Here is a 16,706-nt window from a genome sequence, read left to right as displayed (position 1 = left end):
GAACAGCTTACTGGCTAACTCTCTTTACTGGCTACAAGTGGTGTAAACCTGCTGCTTGATGCTGATATGAAACTACTCAGAGAGAGAAACATTTTTTTAAATTCATATTGTTGTTCGTTGGTGTCAGGCAGCTCTAATGTCTTCTTCCACCTCATAGATTAAGGTTTTAGAAGTGGGGGGGGGGGCTCAGGGTTCCTATCATACTCTGAGGTAGATCATTTCTGTTGCTCCCATACCTCTCTGTCTCAGAATTGCCGATGAAGACAATTTTTCCACATGGCTTTGAGGATGGAAGGCTTTATCAAGAGCTGCTGTTCATGATATCCCATTGTTTATCTAGAAGGGATCAATACAAGTGTATAATTTAGTTGCGTTATTCCCTGAAATACAAACATACCATCTCCATAATTTATAAATCTATGAGACCAGCAAATTAGAGTTCCAATACAGAATGTGAGCTTTAATCTCCTATAGGCTATACCCTTGTTAATTTGTGAAACCACCAGATCAGTTAATTGTAATGAGTGCTCTTTCTTTCTATGACTAGAACAAGAACTTCTTATTCACTGAGATTTCAGACATGCTCTCTTCAGTGAGATAAACATCACCATGCTTCTAATCAGGTTCTGGAGATGATAGATTAGAATAAAACAGTTTCAACATCCATATAAATAAAAAATTACATACCTTCCTCTTGTTCTTTTCCTGAAAAAATTTATTATTTGTGGCTCATTCTGCCACCTTCACTCACCTTAGTAGTACCTTACTTCTGAAAGTAATTTCATAGACTCCAATGAGATTATTCACTTGAGTAAGGTTTGTGGGCTTTGGCCCTATATAACTGAATCAATAAAATTATATACATGTAAGTGTATTGGCACATATTAAACATAAATAATTCACATTGCATGTCAGAACATCTAAAAATGTTAGAAATGTTAAAACCTTTTTTTTATCTAAACTTCCATTAATTTAAAAGTTTTATGTTTTATGTTCTCATCACACAGCCATGCTCCCATTGAAATCACTAACAAAATTGCAATGTATTCATTGGGATCGGAAAGCTGGGCCTTAATTATTAACCACTGGCAAATGGGCTAGATAAAATGAAATGCCACCTAAAAAGTACCCTTTATAATATGCAAAAAGAAAAGGACTCCTTGTGGCACCTTAGAGACTAACAAATTTATTTGAGCATAAGCTTTTGTGAGCTACAGCTCACTTCATCGGATGCATTCAGTGGAAAATACAGTGGGGAGATGATTTATATACACAGAGAACATGAAACAATGGGTGTTATCGTACACACTGTAAGGAGAGTGATCACTTAAGATGTGCTATTAGCAGCAGGAGGCGGGGGAGGAAGAAAACCTTTTGTAGTGATAATCAAGGTGGGCCATTTCCAGCAGTTGACAAGAAGGTCTGAGGAACAGTGGGGCGGAGTGGGGGGAGTGGAAATAACTTAGGGAAATAGTTTTACTTTGTGTAATGACCCATCCACTCCCAGTCTCTATTCAAGCCCAAGTTAATTGTATCCAGTTTGCAAATTAATTCCAATTCAGCAGTCTCTCGTTGGAGTCTGTTTTAGGTGTTTGTCTCTGTTTGAGGGGTTGGAGCAAATGCGGATGTATCGTAGAGCTTGGTTGTAGACAATGGATCGTGTGGTGTGATCAGGGTGAAAGCAGGAGACATGTAGGTAGGAATAGCGGTCAGTAGGTTTCCGGTATAGGTTGGTGTTTATGTGACCATCGCTTATTAGCACCGTAGTGTCCCGGAAGTGAATCTCTTGTGTGGACTGGTCCAGGCTGAGATTGATGGTGGGATGGCAATTGTTGAAATCATGGTGGAATTCCTTAAGGGCTTCTTTTGCATGGGTCCAGATGATGAAGATGTCATCAATGTAGCGCAAGTAGAGTAGGGGCATTAGGGGACGAGAGCTGAGGAAGCGTTGTTCTAAGTCAGCCATGAAAATGTTGGCATACTGTGGGGCCGTGCGGGTACCCATTACAGTGCCGCTGATTTGAAGGTATACATTGTCCCCAAATGTGAAATAGTTATGGGTCAGGACAAAGTCACAAAGTTCTGCCACCAGGTTAGCCGTGACAGTATCGGGGATACTGTTCCTGACGGCTTGTAGTCCATCTTTGTGTGGAATGTTGGTGTAGAGGGCTTCTACATCCATAGTGGCCAGGATGGTGTTTTTAGGAAGATCACCAATGGATTGTAGTTTCCTCAGGAAGTCAGTGGTGTCTCGAAGATAGCTGTAAGTGCTGGTAGCGTAGGGCTTGAGGAGGGAGTCCACATAGCCAGACAATCTTGCTGTCAGGGTGCCAATGCCTGAGATGATGGGGCATCCAGGATTTCCAGGTTTATGGATTTTGGGTAACAGATAGAATACCCCAGGTCAGGGTTCCAGGGGTGTGTCTGTGCGGATTTGTTCTCATCATCCTCAGCCTGGACCAGTCCACACAAGAGATCCACTTCCGGGACACTACGGTGCTAATAAGCGATGGTCACATAAACACCAGCCTATACCGGAAACCTACTGACCGCTATTCCTATCTACATGCCTCCTGCATTCATCCTGATCACACCACACGATCCATTGTCTACAGCCAAGCACTATGATACATCCGCATTTGCTCCAACCCCTCAAACAGAGACAAACACCTACAAGATCTCTATCATGCATTCCTACAACTACAATACCCACCTGCTGAAGTGAAGAAACAGATTGACAGAGCCAGAAGAGTACCCAGAAGTCACCTACTACAGGACAGGCCCAACAAAGAAAACAACAGAACGCCACTAGCCATCACCTTCAGCCCCCAACTAAAACCTCTCCAACGCATCATCAAGGATCTACAACCTATCCTGAAGGACGACCCATCACTCTCTCAGATCTTGGGAGACAGGCCAGTCCTTGTTTACAGACAGCCCCCCAACCTGAAGCAAATACCCACCAGCAACCACACACCATACAACAGAACCACTAACCCAGGAACCTATCCTTGCAACAAAGCCTGTTGCCAACTGTGTCCACATATCTATTCAGGGGACACCATCATAGGGCCTAATCACATCAGTCAGACTATCAGAGGCTCGTTCACCTGCACATCTACCAATGTGGTATATACCATCATGTGCCAGCAATGCCCCTCTGCCATGTACATTGGTCAAACTGGACAGTCTCTACGTAAAAGAATAAATGGACACAAATCAGAAGTCAAGAATTATAAAATTCAAAAACCAGTCGGAGAACACTTCAGTCTCTCTTGTCACTCGATTTACAGACCTAAGAGTGGCTATTCTTCAACAAAAAAACTTTAAAAACAGATCCAATGAGAGACTGCTGAATTGGAATTAATTTGCAAACTGGATACAATTAACTTAGGCTTGAATAGAGACTGGGAGTGGAGGGTCATTACACAAAGTAAAACTATTTCCCCATGTTATTCCCCCCCCCCACCCCCGTTCCTCAGATCTTCTTGTCAACTGCTGGAAATGGCCTACCTTGATTATCACTACAAAAGGTATTCTTCCTCCTCCCCCCCCCCCGCTGATAATAGCTCGTCTTAAGTGATCACTCTCCTTACAGTGTGTATGATAACACCCATTGTTTCATGTTCTCTGTGTATATAAATCATCTCCCCACTATATTTTCCACTGAATGCATCCAATGAAGTGAACTGTAGCTTACGAAAGCTTATGCTCAAATAAATTTGTTAGTCTCTAAGGTGACACAAGTACTCCTTTTCTTTTTGCGAATACAGACTAACACGGCTGCTACTCTGAAACCTTTATAATATATAATTTATGCCATATTCTTCTGTTTTCTGTAAGCACCAGAGCCTTTTCATTGAGTAGTACAGTAAAATAAAAATTTTCTGTCTATTCTCCCGACTTTTCTAAGGGATAATTACTTATATTTGATGGGTGGAATTGAACCTTGTTGCCTTGTTTATTTCTGTACACCTGCAATAAATAAATGATGTAAAAATTTATGAGCATTTTTCAGTCACCTTTAATGTAATGATCAATGTAAGAAATCAGTGAAACCAGAGTCCTTGAATTTAAAACTTTTACTGCAAGTAGACTAAGTATGTGAAAAGTTGAACATTTATAAAATAAACGTTGTGTACTTTTAAGGTCATCAATCAGTGCAGTAGCTATCTCTGTCTGAGTCCCCCATCACTGTCATATCTGAGTGCCTAATATACTGTTTTCATATTTTCATACTGTTGGTTGTTTACATGTATGAAATGTGTTTATTTTGGGTTCGCCAGATCCTTAACACAGCCCTCACACACAAGTTCTGTTTTGGTTGGTTGATCTTTAATGAATGTTTGTTTTGTGTAGAGAAATATTATCATGCTAATATCCCATAGCTAATTCGCACAGCTGTTTTAGCTGCCCTTGTTATAGAACAGCAGGAGGTTCCCAGTACACCAGAACCTTTGCAATTCTGCATAGTGGGCACACAGGGAGATTCCATACTATCTGCGACCAGTTCTGCATAGACTGTCATGAAAAAGATTGGGGAAATGGTTCATGATCATACAGATCCAGTAGCCACATACAAGACAAAGATGGTGATTTTTCTATACGAACCCCAGGGTCTGAATTAGCGAACGTGCAGGATTATGTGATTCCTTGCCGATGAATTAAAGGGCTGGATTCTGTCTCCCCAACCCCTGTTCATTTTCCAGTTCGCTATTGTTTTATGTGTAGTGGACATGGTAGGCATTACACCTTTTAATGCAGTGAAGAATCCTCCAAGCAAGAGGTATGCTTTTATAAACTGACCACTGGCTTTTGGAGCCAAGAAACCCTAGGCTCTAATTCTGGGTCTTGACACTAACTCTTTCTGTGACTGTGGCTGATTCATGTGATCTCTCTGACTATGTTCCATTTCTGTTTGCGGCATACTAATACCTCTGACACTCAGAGGTGCTGTAGTGGGTTGTTATGGAGAGTAATTAATTTATTGGAGAATACTCTGCAGGTATAAAGAGCTATATAAGAGCTCATTATTTAAAGAATGGATATACTTACAGGGAATTATTAAAACTCATTGTGGAGATCAGTATTTTCCTCCTGCCAATGACTACATCAGCTTTATTCAATAAAAAAATCAAAAGATGATTTTCTTAAAACTGCCAACAATGCATACTTATTCTAGTATCTAAAATGTTTATTTTGCATCATCATAGTTATTTTATCATAACTATAATGGAATCATATAACTCTTGCCTGTTTACATAATATCATGTGCACATAGTGCATCACAGCTGTAAACAATGGTAGTGTTCTTGCCCAAGGAATTCACGGGGTCATTCATACAAAACAATGACAAAAGTGAGGGCAGATAGCACCACAGAGGCATGGACTGTCTCTCGCTGTTTGTATAGAACCTAGCATAATTAGGCTCCAATCTCAGGTAAGGCATCTAGCCAGTGCTTTAATACAAATAATAATCTCTTTCAATTTAGTAATACAGATTCTGTAATTAGAATTTAAGAACATAAGAATGGCCATACTGTGTCAGACCTATGGTCCGTCTAGCTCAGTATCCTGTCTTCCAACAGTGATAAGTGACTGATGCTTTAAAGGGAATGAACAGAATGGGGAATTTATTGAGTGATCCATCCTCTGTCATCCAGTCACACCTGCTGGCAGTCAGAGGTTTAGGAACACCCAAAGCACAGGTTTGGGTCCCCAACCATCTTGGCTAATAGCCATTCATGGGCCTATCCTCTATGAAATTATCTAATTCTTTTTTGAATCCTGTTATAGTTGTGGCCTTCACAACCTCCCTTGGCAATGAGTTCACAGGTTGGCTGTGTGTTGTGTGAAGAAGTACTTCCTTATGTTTGTTTTAAACCTGCTGCCTATTAATTTTTTGGGTAACCCCAGGCTCTTGTGTTCTGTGAAGGGGTAACTAACACTTGCTTATTTGCTTTCTCCCCACCCTTGATGATTTTATAGACCCCTATCATATCCCCCACTTAGTCATCTCTTTTCCAAGTTGAACAGTCCCAGTCTTTTTTAATCTGTCCTCATATGGAAGCTGTCCCATACTCCTAATAACTTTGGCCACCTGTCTCAGTACTTTTCGAATTCTAATATGTTTTTATTGAGATGGTGAGACCAGAACTGCATGCATTATTCAAGATGTGGACATACCATGTATTTATATAGTGGCATTATGATTTTCTTCTATCTTAATATCTATCCTTTTCCTAGTTGTTCCTAACATGCTGTTAGCTTTTTTGAATGCTGCTGCACATTGAGATATTTTCAGAGAACTATCCACAGTGATTCCCAGATCTTTCTTGTGTTAACAGCTAATTTAGACCCAGTCATTTTGTATGTATAGTTGGGATTATGTTTTCCAATATGAATTCCTTTGCATTTATCAACATTGCATTTCATCTGCCATTTTGTTGCCCAGTCACCCAATTTGATGAGATTCCTTGGTAATTCTTTGTAGTCTGCTTTGGACTTAACTATCTTGAGTAATTTTGTATTGTTTGCAAACTTTGCGACATCATTGTTAACCTCTTTTTCCAGATCATTTATGAATATTTTGAACAGCACAGGTCCCCGTATAGATCATTGGGGGACCCCACTATTTACCTCTCTCCACTGTGAAAATTGATCAATTACCCTTTCTTTCCTTAGTTGACTATTTTGTTGGTGTTGCACAAAGCATAACTGAGTCCAGCTTCATCTTCCATAGCACTGTTACATTTGTCAAAAAAGATGCAAACTCCTAAATTTTTACCTGATGTTTGTAGCTAAACAACATGTAAAATGCAGTTTTGAGATCTTGCGTTTCTTGACTATAAAACATGAAACAGTGACTTTAGGCCTAAATTGTCCCCAATAGGCATTGATAGTGGAAAGTTCATCTGCAACCCAGTGACGCTCAACAGTGTAGTCTGCAAAGCAGAGAAAGCCAGGCTCCAGCTTTTCTCTTGGGCAGCTTCTGTCAGGACTGCTTCTAAAATGCTGCTACTTGCCATTCTCCCTCGCACACCGTTACCTACATACTGGTACAAGGGAATGCAAATTGCACCCATTCTGCCTTCAAGGCTTAATCAAGCCCTAAGTCTTATGCACTTAAAATGTTTTAAGTGCTGTATAAACAATAAGCATTCTTATTATTTATCATCATTAAGGGTTTTCCCTATATATGAAGGAATGTGTTTTTAAAAGCAAAAATGCTAGTTTCTGAATTAGCATAACATTTTAAAAATCCGCATCTCTCTCATATGTCTAAGAGGAAACCAAAGTTATCAAAATGTGTCTCTTGAGTCTCAGTTTATTTCAGGAAGATCTAAAATTTCACAAACTAATGAAGAATTTCTTTGCTTTCACATGTTGTTTCCCTATTTGACCCAAATTTCAGGTGTTTCAGCTCTGTGTTTATCAAGAAAGATAAGACAAATACTTCTCTATTTTTTCACTAAAAATAAACCCTGATAACTTCATTCAGTTTTAAAACAATATTTTATATATTTTTTTAAATATAGAGGATTATTTCTAAGTGGAATCATCCTTCCTACTGCAGGCACTAGGCCCAGCACACAGACCTTGCTGTCAGTTGTGTTTGAAATATAGAACTCCATATTGCAGCCCATTGTCTGACTAGTAAAACTTTCAGCAACAGGGAAAGTTGCATAATGAAACTTCTGTGTTACAAATAGTTAGTTCCTATTCTATGTAATATGGTAAGCACTTAAGGATATTCTCTATCATATGGCTTAATTAGCTGAATATCCTTAACCATATGAATTTGGCTACAGGGTGCCTTTTGTAATCGATAATTTCTGCAATGTTGTAAGAACAGGCCTAGGAGTAATGTGGACGGGCAAATGACAAGTTGATGGTTCTTGTGCAGCTCTCTGAGATTACTTCTCTTTGTATTAGAGGGTTTTTTAATTCACTGTTCAGATACGGTATCCAGACAGCTTTACTTTGCAATCATATATTTTGTATATTTGCCCAAACTTCTCTCAACCAAGATAAGTAGGCAAAGATGGAAAAAGCAAAGAAGAAAAGCTATTCTTCATAATGTCACTATGCCTGAGAACTCTTGCTAGAAATTGCGTTAACAAGCACAATGCTGAATATCATTTAGAAGTCAGTGTGGACTAGGATAAACCCTTTCAGCATTGTGTCACTTGACATGACTGTTCTGAGCAGTATTCAGCCCCAGTAATATTTGGTAGTGGAAATTTGACCCAAAGAAGATACTACTACATTAAGCACTGATGCTTGGGTTTTTTCTCTCCAGATGCCCTCATGAATTTCCTCTCCTCCAAACTCTCCCGGTTTTATGATCATGCAAGTGGAGAAATTCTTTCTATGTAATAAATTCTTAAACTGTGGAGGTATAAGACAGGAACTATTTTCATTCAGTGGCTGCCGCAGTGAGTTTAATACAACTTGTCAGGACACTGGTAGTGCTGCAGTCATACTTAGTGCGGTACTGTAGATTATTTTACAATAGAAAATTTATTCTGTCTTCATCGTGAGACAACCTGGGCTGTGATGCCAACTGTAGAAAATGGATGAGGACTAATGGATATATCCCATTAAACGTATCTTAGGTGAAAATATTTTTATGGAAATCTTGCAACTAATTGAAAGTGGTTGCTTAAAGAAAAACTCCAGCATAATGAAAATGAATTTTAATTACTGCACATAACAAAAATAAGAAGTGGTCTCAACTACAGATTTCATACTGTGTGGATGGATGGGTGAATATGTGCCACGGTAGGGAAGAGATGGGTTTGCTCTCTTTGGGTTCATATTTTGGTCTCATTTTTGTTTAAAGCTGAAGCACTGTTAAGCTAGTTATATTTACTGTTTAATTCACAGAGTTTCAATAGTGGTGATAGAATTTATTGAAGACAGTGACTAGATCATCAGCTGATGTGAATTAGCATAACTCAGTTGATATTAGAACACTAATTTACACAATTTGAGGGGCTGGCTCAGTTTCTATCATTTATTTTATCAGCATAAAAATATAAATGTAGAAAAAAGAACTAATTAAAATAAAAGTTTGTGTTTGTTGAAAGCCACATAGCTACATGGCACCTCAGCAGTGTTTAGAGCCCTAACAGCCAACAGTTTTTTTTATACTTGCTACACAAGAGGGTGGAAAGGGACCCACTGTTTTAACTTCCATCCTATTGGACATTTGTAACTAGTGAGACTCACAATAAAAAGCAATTTTATGCCTTAACATTTCCTCTACAGGAAAGCCTTTTTTTCTAATTTTTTATCAGTGGTTTCATAACTGGGTCTGACTGTAAACCTTACTTCTATGTGTAGCTCTTATCCAAGTAGACCCATTCAATTCAATGGGACTACTCACATGAGTAGGGTTTACTGGGCCCGGCCCCATATTAGTAAAAGTAACAAATAACTATACAGAAAGAACACCCATGAGTAAGGATTAGAACACCTTGTGAATATTGCTGAATCATTCCCATGAAGCTGGTAAATATTCATTGATGTAGTACATGACTGAAAAACAGCAGGTATAATAAAAATATTTGCAAGTCCTATGCATTTATAAATCACTTCAATTTTAAGTGTATGCCTTTTTATGTGTAAATATGAATTTGGTCCCTAGATTAGTTGGCACTGAGAATGCAATGAAATGCAGCAAGTAAATAAAGTAATCAAAGGAAAAAAAGTAAATATTCATGAAGTGCTGGAATAATTGTTTGATTATTTAATTGAAATGTAGACCAGTAGACTCTGAACATATTCCCAGAAGAAACAAAAAATTTATATTCTCTGTGCAGAAACTCTTTAAAACCTGCAAAGAACTTTCCATCTCAAAAGGTTTCAGACACTCAGAGCCACTCTGTCCAGTAAAAAATATTTTTAAAAAACAAATTATCTTACCTCTGTTATTAATACCTTAATAGCCCAGATAGAATTTTTAAAATCTAATCTAGGTCTCACCATTTGTGCTGCTACTTTTCTTTTTGCTTTAGTTGTGGTATGAAAACTTACAGATTCCATTTAAGTTTCTCAAATCTTGCTGTAAGTTTGCAAAATTTGAGCATGAATATTCAAAGAAAAACCTAAAAATGAAGTAAAAAGGAGGGTAGTTTTGTATATCTTTTTGCTAACATAAAATAAATTAATAGGAAAGAAAATGGTTGATTAGGAAGTCTGTACTGAATAGTTTAGTCCTTTGTATTCAATAATACAGCATAGGAAGTGAGTGCTGGCATCAAGCAGTCAGCATTTTTAAAACACAATACAATTTTTCAGGTGAGATCCATGGCACTTGGAGGGAAAGACTGGGTTCCCACTGTCCATCTGGGAAAGAATCATTGATCAAAAATTTAAAATGGCCTTCCTGTAGAGGAAATATCAAGGCATGAAGCTACCTTCCCTTGGGACCTCGTGTGTAAATTATCAGAAAACTCACCACTGGGTAATTTACTCATGAAGGAGTATGTTTACTCCCTCCATGTAAGAAACCAGAGATTCAACACCACCCTAAGTGTTCATAACCCCCCACAAAAGATAAGGGATAATCTCAAGGTTTTTGTCTCTGCACTACTACTGGGCTTTACCCGCTTCCTGCTGACCCTACACTGCAGTGCTCTTACTATAAGGTGGATGCACAACTGGTAGAAAGACTATACTCAAAGTGTCGTTATCAATGGTTCGCTATCAAACCATGGGAGGATCTAGTGGGCTCCTACAAGGGTCACTCCTGAGTCCAGTACTAGTCAATATTTTTACTAATGACTTGGATAGCGAGTAGGCTTATAAAATTTGCAGAGGACACCAAGCTGGGAGTGGTTGCAAGCACTTCGGAGGACAGGATTAGAATTCAAAATGACTTGGAGAATTGGTCTGAAATCAGCAAGATGAAATTCAGTAAAGACAAGTACAAAGTACTACACTTGGGAAGGAAAAATCAAATACACAACTACAAAATGGGGAATAACTGGCTAGGAGGTAGTGCTGCTGAAAAGGATCTGGGGGTTACAGTGGATCACAAATTGAATATAAGTCAACAATGTGATACTGTTGCAAAAAAGGCCAATATCACTCTGGGGTATATAACAAGAGTGTTGTATGTAAGATATGGGAGGTAATTGTTTTGCTCTATTCAGAACTGGTGAGGCCTCAACTGGCATATTGTGACCAATTCTGGGTGGCACACTTTAGGAAAGATGTATATAAACTGGAGAGAGTCAAGAGGAGAGCAACAAAATGGTAAAAGGTTTAGAAAACCTAACCTATGAGGAAAGGTTTAAAAATATGGGTATGTTTAGTTTTGAGAAATGAGGACTGATGGGGGACCTGATAATACTTTGTCAGATCAGGGTATAAATAACTGAACTGACAAAACTGTTTAAATTTGATACAACTACTTGGTTGTAATTATAATTTTCAAGTTTTCTCTCATTTAAATTCCTATACAGTACGTTTTTTCATTGTATAGCAACATGTGTTGAGAAGCAAATTCTCATACTATAATTTTCTTTTCAGCAGATTTTATTAAAGTCATATTAGTTACAGGAAGGCAAATTCTCTTTTGGTATTTCCAGAGATGGAAACACTGATTTCATAGGAACGAATCAGAGTTGTGTGGATTGGGGAAAAAAACCTCTATGGGGATATCTACACTGAAATCAGGAGTTGTTATTGTAGCTCATGTAGACATACCTGAGCTAACTTTGATCCAGTTAGATCACAGCTAGTGTGAGTTATAATGGCAGTGTAATTGCAGCAGCATGGGTTAGCCTTCTTTATACAAGCCCCCACCAGGATCCCGGGTAGCCCATGCTGCTGCCCATGCTGCCATGGCTACACTGCTGCCGTTACTAGCTAAATCAAAGCTAGCTCAGGTATGCCTACACAAGCTGCAATCACACCTCCTGATTGTGGTGCAGGCCTGCCGACAGCAATTCCGGGCCCCAGGGCAAAACAGTAAATGGGCCCTGTAGAAAGAGATGGCTGAGGTTTATGACTACTTTTTATCCTATTGATAACACATTAGAACCCAATATACATAAGTTGTGGTGTTGCTTGATGTAGTTAATTTTTTTCCAGTTACAGCATCAGTATTAAACAAATTGTGAGCCTAAATGTAAGATGTAGAATTTGTTATTTTGAACTATATATTTAAATTAAATAAATACATTATGGATTGAAATTGGAGAGATTCCATCGGAGGGCAACAAAAATGATGAGGGGGCTGGAGCACATGACGTATGAGGAGAGGCTGAGGGAACTGGGTTTATTTAGTCTGCAGAAGAGAAGAATGATGGAGGAGTTGATAGCAGCCTTCAACTACCTAGTTTGAAATTAATTCTTCATATGATACCAAGGATCGCCTACAGTACATATGCTATGGAAGAGGAAGTTGAAATAAAACATACAACACAAATTTTCATTGCTAGGAAAAATATTGGACTTTATCTGATCTTGAGAGGAAAAGTCATTTGTATGCATGTGCTGAATGTGGATTTTTTTTTTGTATGCATGTGCTGAACGTGGATTTTTATGGGGGGTTTTTATCACAGGAAATTAGGATCCTTGTTTATCATCTTTCATCTTGAAGGATCGTAACATACTTCACAATCCGGCAAGAATTACTGATCATAGTGTGTACAAACAAAGCTATTGAAATAATGGTGGAGTAGTAAACATAAAATCTGGTAGTGTTTTAGGCTGCACAGCAGTTAGGGTGGGGTAGGGTTGGGGACATTTTTGGCTAAGGACACTGGGTGAAAGCCCCACTCTTGTGAAAAGTGTTATAGGATCTTTTATGTTTACTAATGGGGGATGGAATTTTTAGCATATTATTGAAAATACCCCCACAAATGAAACTGCATGGTGTTCAAATTATCTGAGTCTGAAAGATTAAGCGCTTAGTCAGGATTTAAAGATGTGGTTCTAGATAATTCTGGTATTCTCCTCCTGATTCCTAGATTCACTTAGTTTTCCTTCTTGCCTGTTAGAAAACTAGCTGCATGTATTTAATCACATTTGTGTGTCTTCAAACTGGAGGCTTCCACATAAATAATCTATACAACCTGCCCAAATATATATATATATCCATGCCCTAAATACATATACAATGGTCTATAGATAGATACTATATTGCATCTATGAAAAACACAGTTACAATGAAAATGTATCCTTATATCTAGGAGCCAGTAATTGTTTGATTAAAATATGTCCTTAACTTTTTGTACTTTAAAATTCATTTATATAATATTTACCTTTTCCATAGCCCTTCTTTCTTCCTTTTTTATTAATTAATTACCTTTAGCAACACCCACAGGGTATCAATGGGTCAGTCTTTGATGCTTCTATATGCAGGTGTCTTATAAGGTTAGGACATTAACATAATATCTCAATTCAGCATGATTAGCTCATTCTATCATTTGTAATGATACCATCCTGTTAATAGTAATATTGCAGGGCGTGGCTCCCAAAGCAGATGTGAGAAGACAAGTCATTGCTGATTACTGTGACTGGTAGTAACCTGTACCTTTTTATATTGTGAATAAAAAATCTAGCTTGGTTTCTCAAATAGTGATTAATATCACAACATCAGCTCAATAATATCACAACTGTGAGTGGGACCTTTGCATTGACATTAGTAATATGGTCAGCCCATCATATCGTTTGTTCATTTCTATATTTCCCCTATTTCTGCGTTCTAATATGAGTCAAATTGTATTAGACAAGAGCTTTGTAGTTTACTGTGTTTGCTGGCTTCATGTTACATTTTTGCCTATGTTAAATCATTTTGCATCATCTATTATCAGTGTATGTGAAACAGGGGCAAGTAGTGTAAGTAGCCAGATGTCCTACGCCTAAAAAATAATGTTGTCCTAGAAAAGCTAAAATTAGAAACAGAAAAAACACTTCTAGAAAAAATTACAAGTTTAAAGACTGCAGGTTCCACATTTTTTTTTAAATCCCCTCCCATCTCCAGCATTGCTCTAATTTATCTTTGGAGAGGGAACTGACAAGAAGAATGCTGTCATCTTCTCTTTGTTCATACTAGTCTTTATGTAGATAATCATAGAGTTTTCTAGAGTATACCACCAGTATTCCTGAACACTGAGCTGGAGAGGCCATTCTTTTAGGGGTGAGAGGGTAGTTCAGTGTGCAGGCTAGTGAACTCTTAATTTCTCTGCTGATACTGCCAAAAAGGTTCATCAATTATGATGGTGGTTTTAGTTATGCGCACATCTGTCCACTAGCAACTGGAGTGAAACCATCAACAGATTACTCAAAGCAGCAATCTGCTAGCAGTAACCAACAATCACTAGTGATCTGGGTTAGCTGTGAACTAATGAATAACCACACAAGTGACTGGTGTGTATTCCATTACCAATCCCCTGAGCCATAAAGTTGTGTCTGAAAAGTTCTGTGTAGTGACACATCTCAATAGTGTACAGATCTATATAATGTCTGTATTTCTCTTTCCTTTTTATACTTTAAAAAAAACATTTGCATGAAAACAGTATCTTGGGCTCTATGTGGATGGAATCAATTTCATCCAAAGTGTCTGGGCTCTATGCAGACACAGTGAAGAGCGGTAAGGGAGGTGTAATCCATCTCCCCAGCCCTTAGGCTGGATTAACTGCTGTAGACCTTCCATGCCAATTGCATGTGATACAGAGGCTACGGGATCAATATAAACACAAATCCAGGGATCCTTCTCTGGCTCATCTTGAAATGCCTTTGGACTGCTAAATAGCCTCTGTGCATCAGTATAATGCAGGGGTGGTGCTGAGCTCATTTCTGTGTCATGCAGGAAGTGTGCAGTGCCCTGTATGGGCATGCAGACAGTTGACCTCCCACAGAGACCCCATTCAGAACATTATCTGGTACTATCCTTCCAACCAGGGATGAACGTCACTTTTTTTTTTTAAGTAAGATGTGTGCTGGTGGTGTTTCTGCTTATTCCTCAGATTAATTTATATTTCATTAATTGTGGCCTCACAATCAGTTGGCATGGAGCCACAAATGTCACAGACAGGATTACGATTTCAGATAAGGAATAAGCAGCAGCTGGTGTGGATGGGCCAAAGATCCGGTTTCCATAGGAATCCTGTAGTTATGTCCCAAAGGGAGAGGTAGGAGTGGTAAGAAGTCTTCCCTCCCGTCCTCCAATATTATGATTCTGAACTCTTTTTCATTTAGCATCCGTATTGTACAGTCTATAATTAAATACAATTAAAGCATGGGATCCACTATAGAAATTCCCTCTTCAGATACAGCCAAGAGAAAATCCTATTTTTCAACTAGCTTCTGTATATAATTAATTCCATTCCCATTGACAAATCTCAACTTTTGGAGCAAGTCCACCCTTTCTAGCAGGAAATAAATACTATACACGAAATTTATGGGTGTTGTGTTCCCACAGGAATAGAGAGGAGAGCTATTGAAAGTGCAGAAATATCTGCTTGAATTAGTAATAGATGGGCCATTTCTCCAGTTTTAAATTGGACAGTCCTGTTTTTTCCCCCCCCAGGTTTGTCCCCTGTCCAGTACTGGTATAAAACTGTATTTGGTTTTATTTCCTCGTAAGATGGAGGCTGCCATTTTGAAGAGCATGCCACTCTGCCCTACTGGTGTGACCTTGCATGAACCATGCATGCAAGATCATGACAGCAGGGGTGGGGTCATGAAGACAGGGGAGGGTCAATGCCATTTTCAGAAGTACCAGAATGTCCAGTGTTCTGGGCATGCACCAGTGGCCACCCTAATTAGTACGGGGGGTGGTCAGTTTGAGAACATAAACCACGTGCAACTTACTTGCATTTTAATAATGGCTATCCTGCAGTGCAGCATCAGGTGGGTTTAACATACCCCACTGTTCTAAGTATTCTCTAATCTGTTGCTTGTTGTTTTGAAGTCTAAAGATCATACTTCTTTGACTTACAATTTTTAAAACTTTCCATAAGACATCTTGAACACTAATACAGTGTTAGTCTCTAAGGTGCCACAAGTACTCCTTTTCTTTTTGTGAATACAGACTAACACGGCTGCTACTCTAATACAGATATGTTTGCTTTAGTTCAGCCTCTTCCACCAAATAACTTTGGCCTTGCAATGCTTACAAAAGCAGGGGGAAATTTCAACAAACATCCCTTTTGCAAGAAGCTGTAATTATGGCTAATCCAAAAGAGAGAGCAGCCAAGAGAATGGTGATCCCCGCTAAGAAAACACAGTTTAGCTTTGTTAGAGCACCGCTGAAATGTAGAATGGAAATGATGAGTTTCATTTTTAATTTGTTTGTTTCTCTTTCACAGCCTGTGATTCCAACCAGTCCAACAAGCAGCTCCACAACTCCAACCAGCACAATGGGCATGTCCTCAAAAATGGATAGCTCTGCTCTCCAGGACATTTTCATCCTCTCTCCCATGTCAGGACTTTATGGCCCAAGGTAAATCTCCCAGTGAATCTGAGCACACTGAGGCAATATTAAAACAGAAACAATTTACTCTTTCCTTCCACTTTATGTATAATCAAATATTTCAAGGTGGTGTTCAAGGCATTTAATTAAAATAAAAAGCTGTAAAGGAGTGGCTATGTATAGGAAATGTCATAACTATCATCCTCTACGTAGCCATGAAAGTCTAGCACTATTCTGAATTGCTAGCTAATGTGCAGTAGAATTAAGAGAA

At 38.6% G+C, this 16,706-nt stretch overlaps 1 protein-coding gene across 1 annotated transcript in view; it reads left to right on the top strand.

Annotated features, from left to right (window-relative positions):
• LOC119861898 (connector enhancer of kinase suppressor of ras 2-like) overlaps nucleotides 1-16,706 on the top strand; it is a 479,757-nt gene that overhangs the window by 286,660 nt on the left and 176,391 nt on the right. The window contains exon 11 of the mRNA XM_043492113.1: nucleotides 16,332-16,465. Within this exon, the coding sequence (XP_043348048.1) occupies nucleotides 16,332-16,465 (134 nt within the window). The remainder of the gene's footprint in view (nucleotides 1-16,331; nucleotides 16,466-16,706) is intronic.

The sequence above is a fragment of the Dermochelys coriacea genome, chromosome 9, assembly GCF_009764565.3.
Source record: "Dermochelys coriacea isolate rDerCor1 chromosome 9, rDerCor1.pri.v4, whole genome shotgun sequence".
Lineage (NCBI taxonomy): Eukaryota > Metazoa > Chordata > Testudines > Dermochelyidae > Dermochelys > Dermochelys coriacea.
Note: the sequence above shows the minus strand (reverse complement) of the source record. Positions and strands in the feature narration are given on the sequence as shown.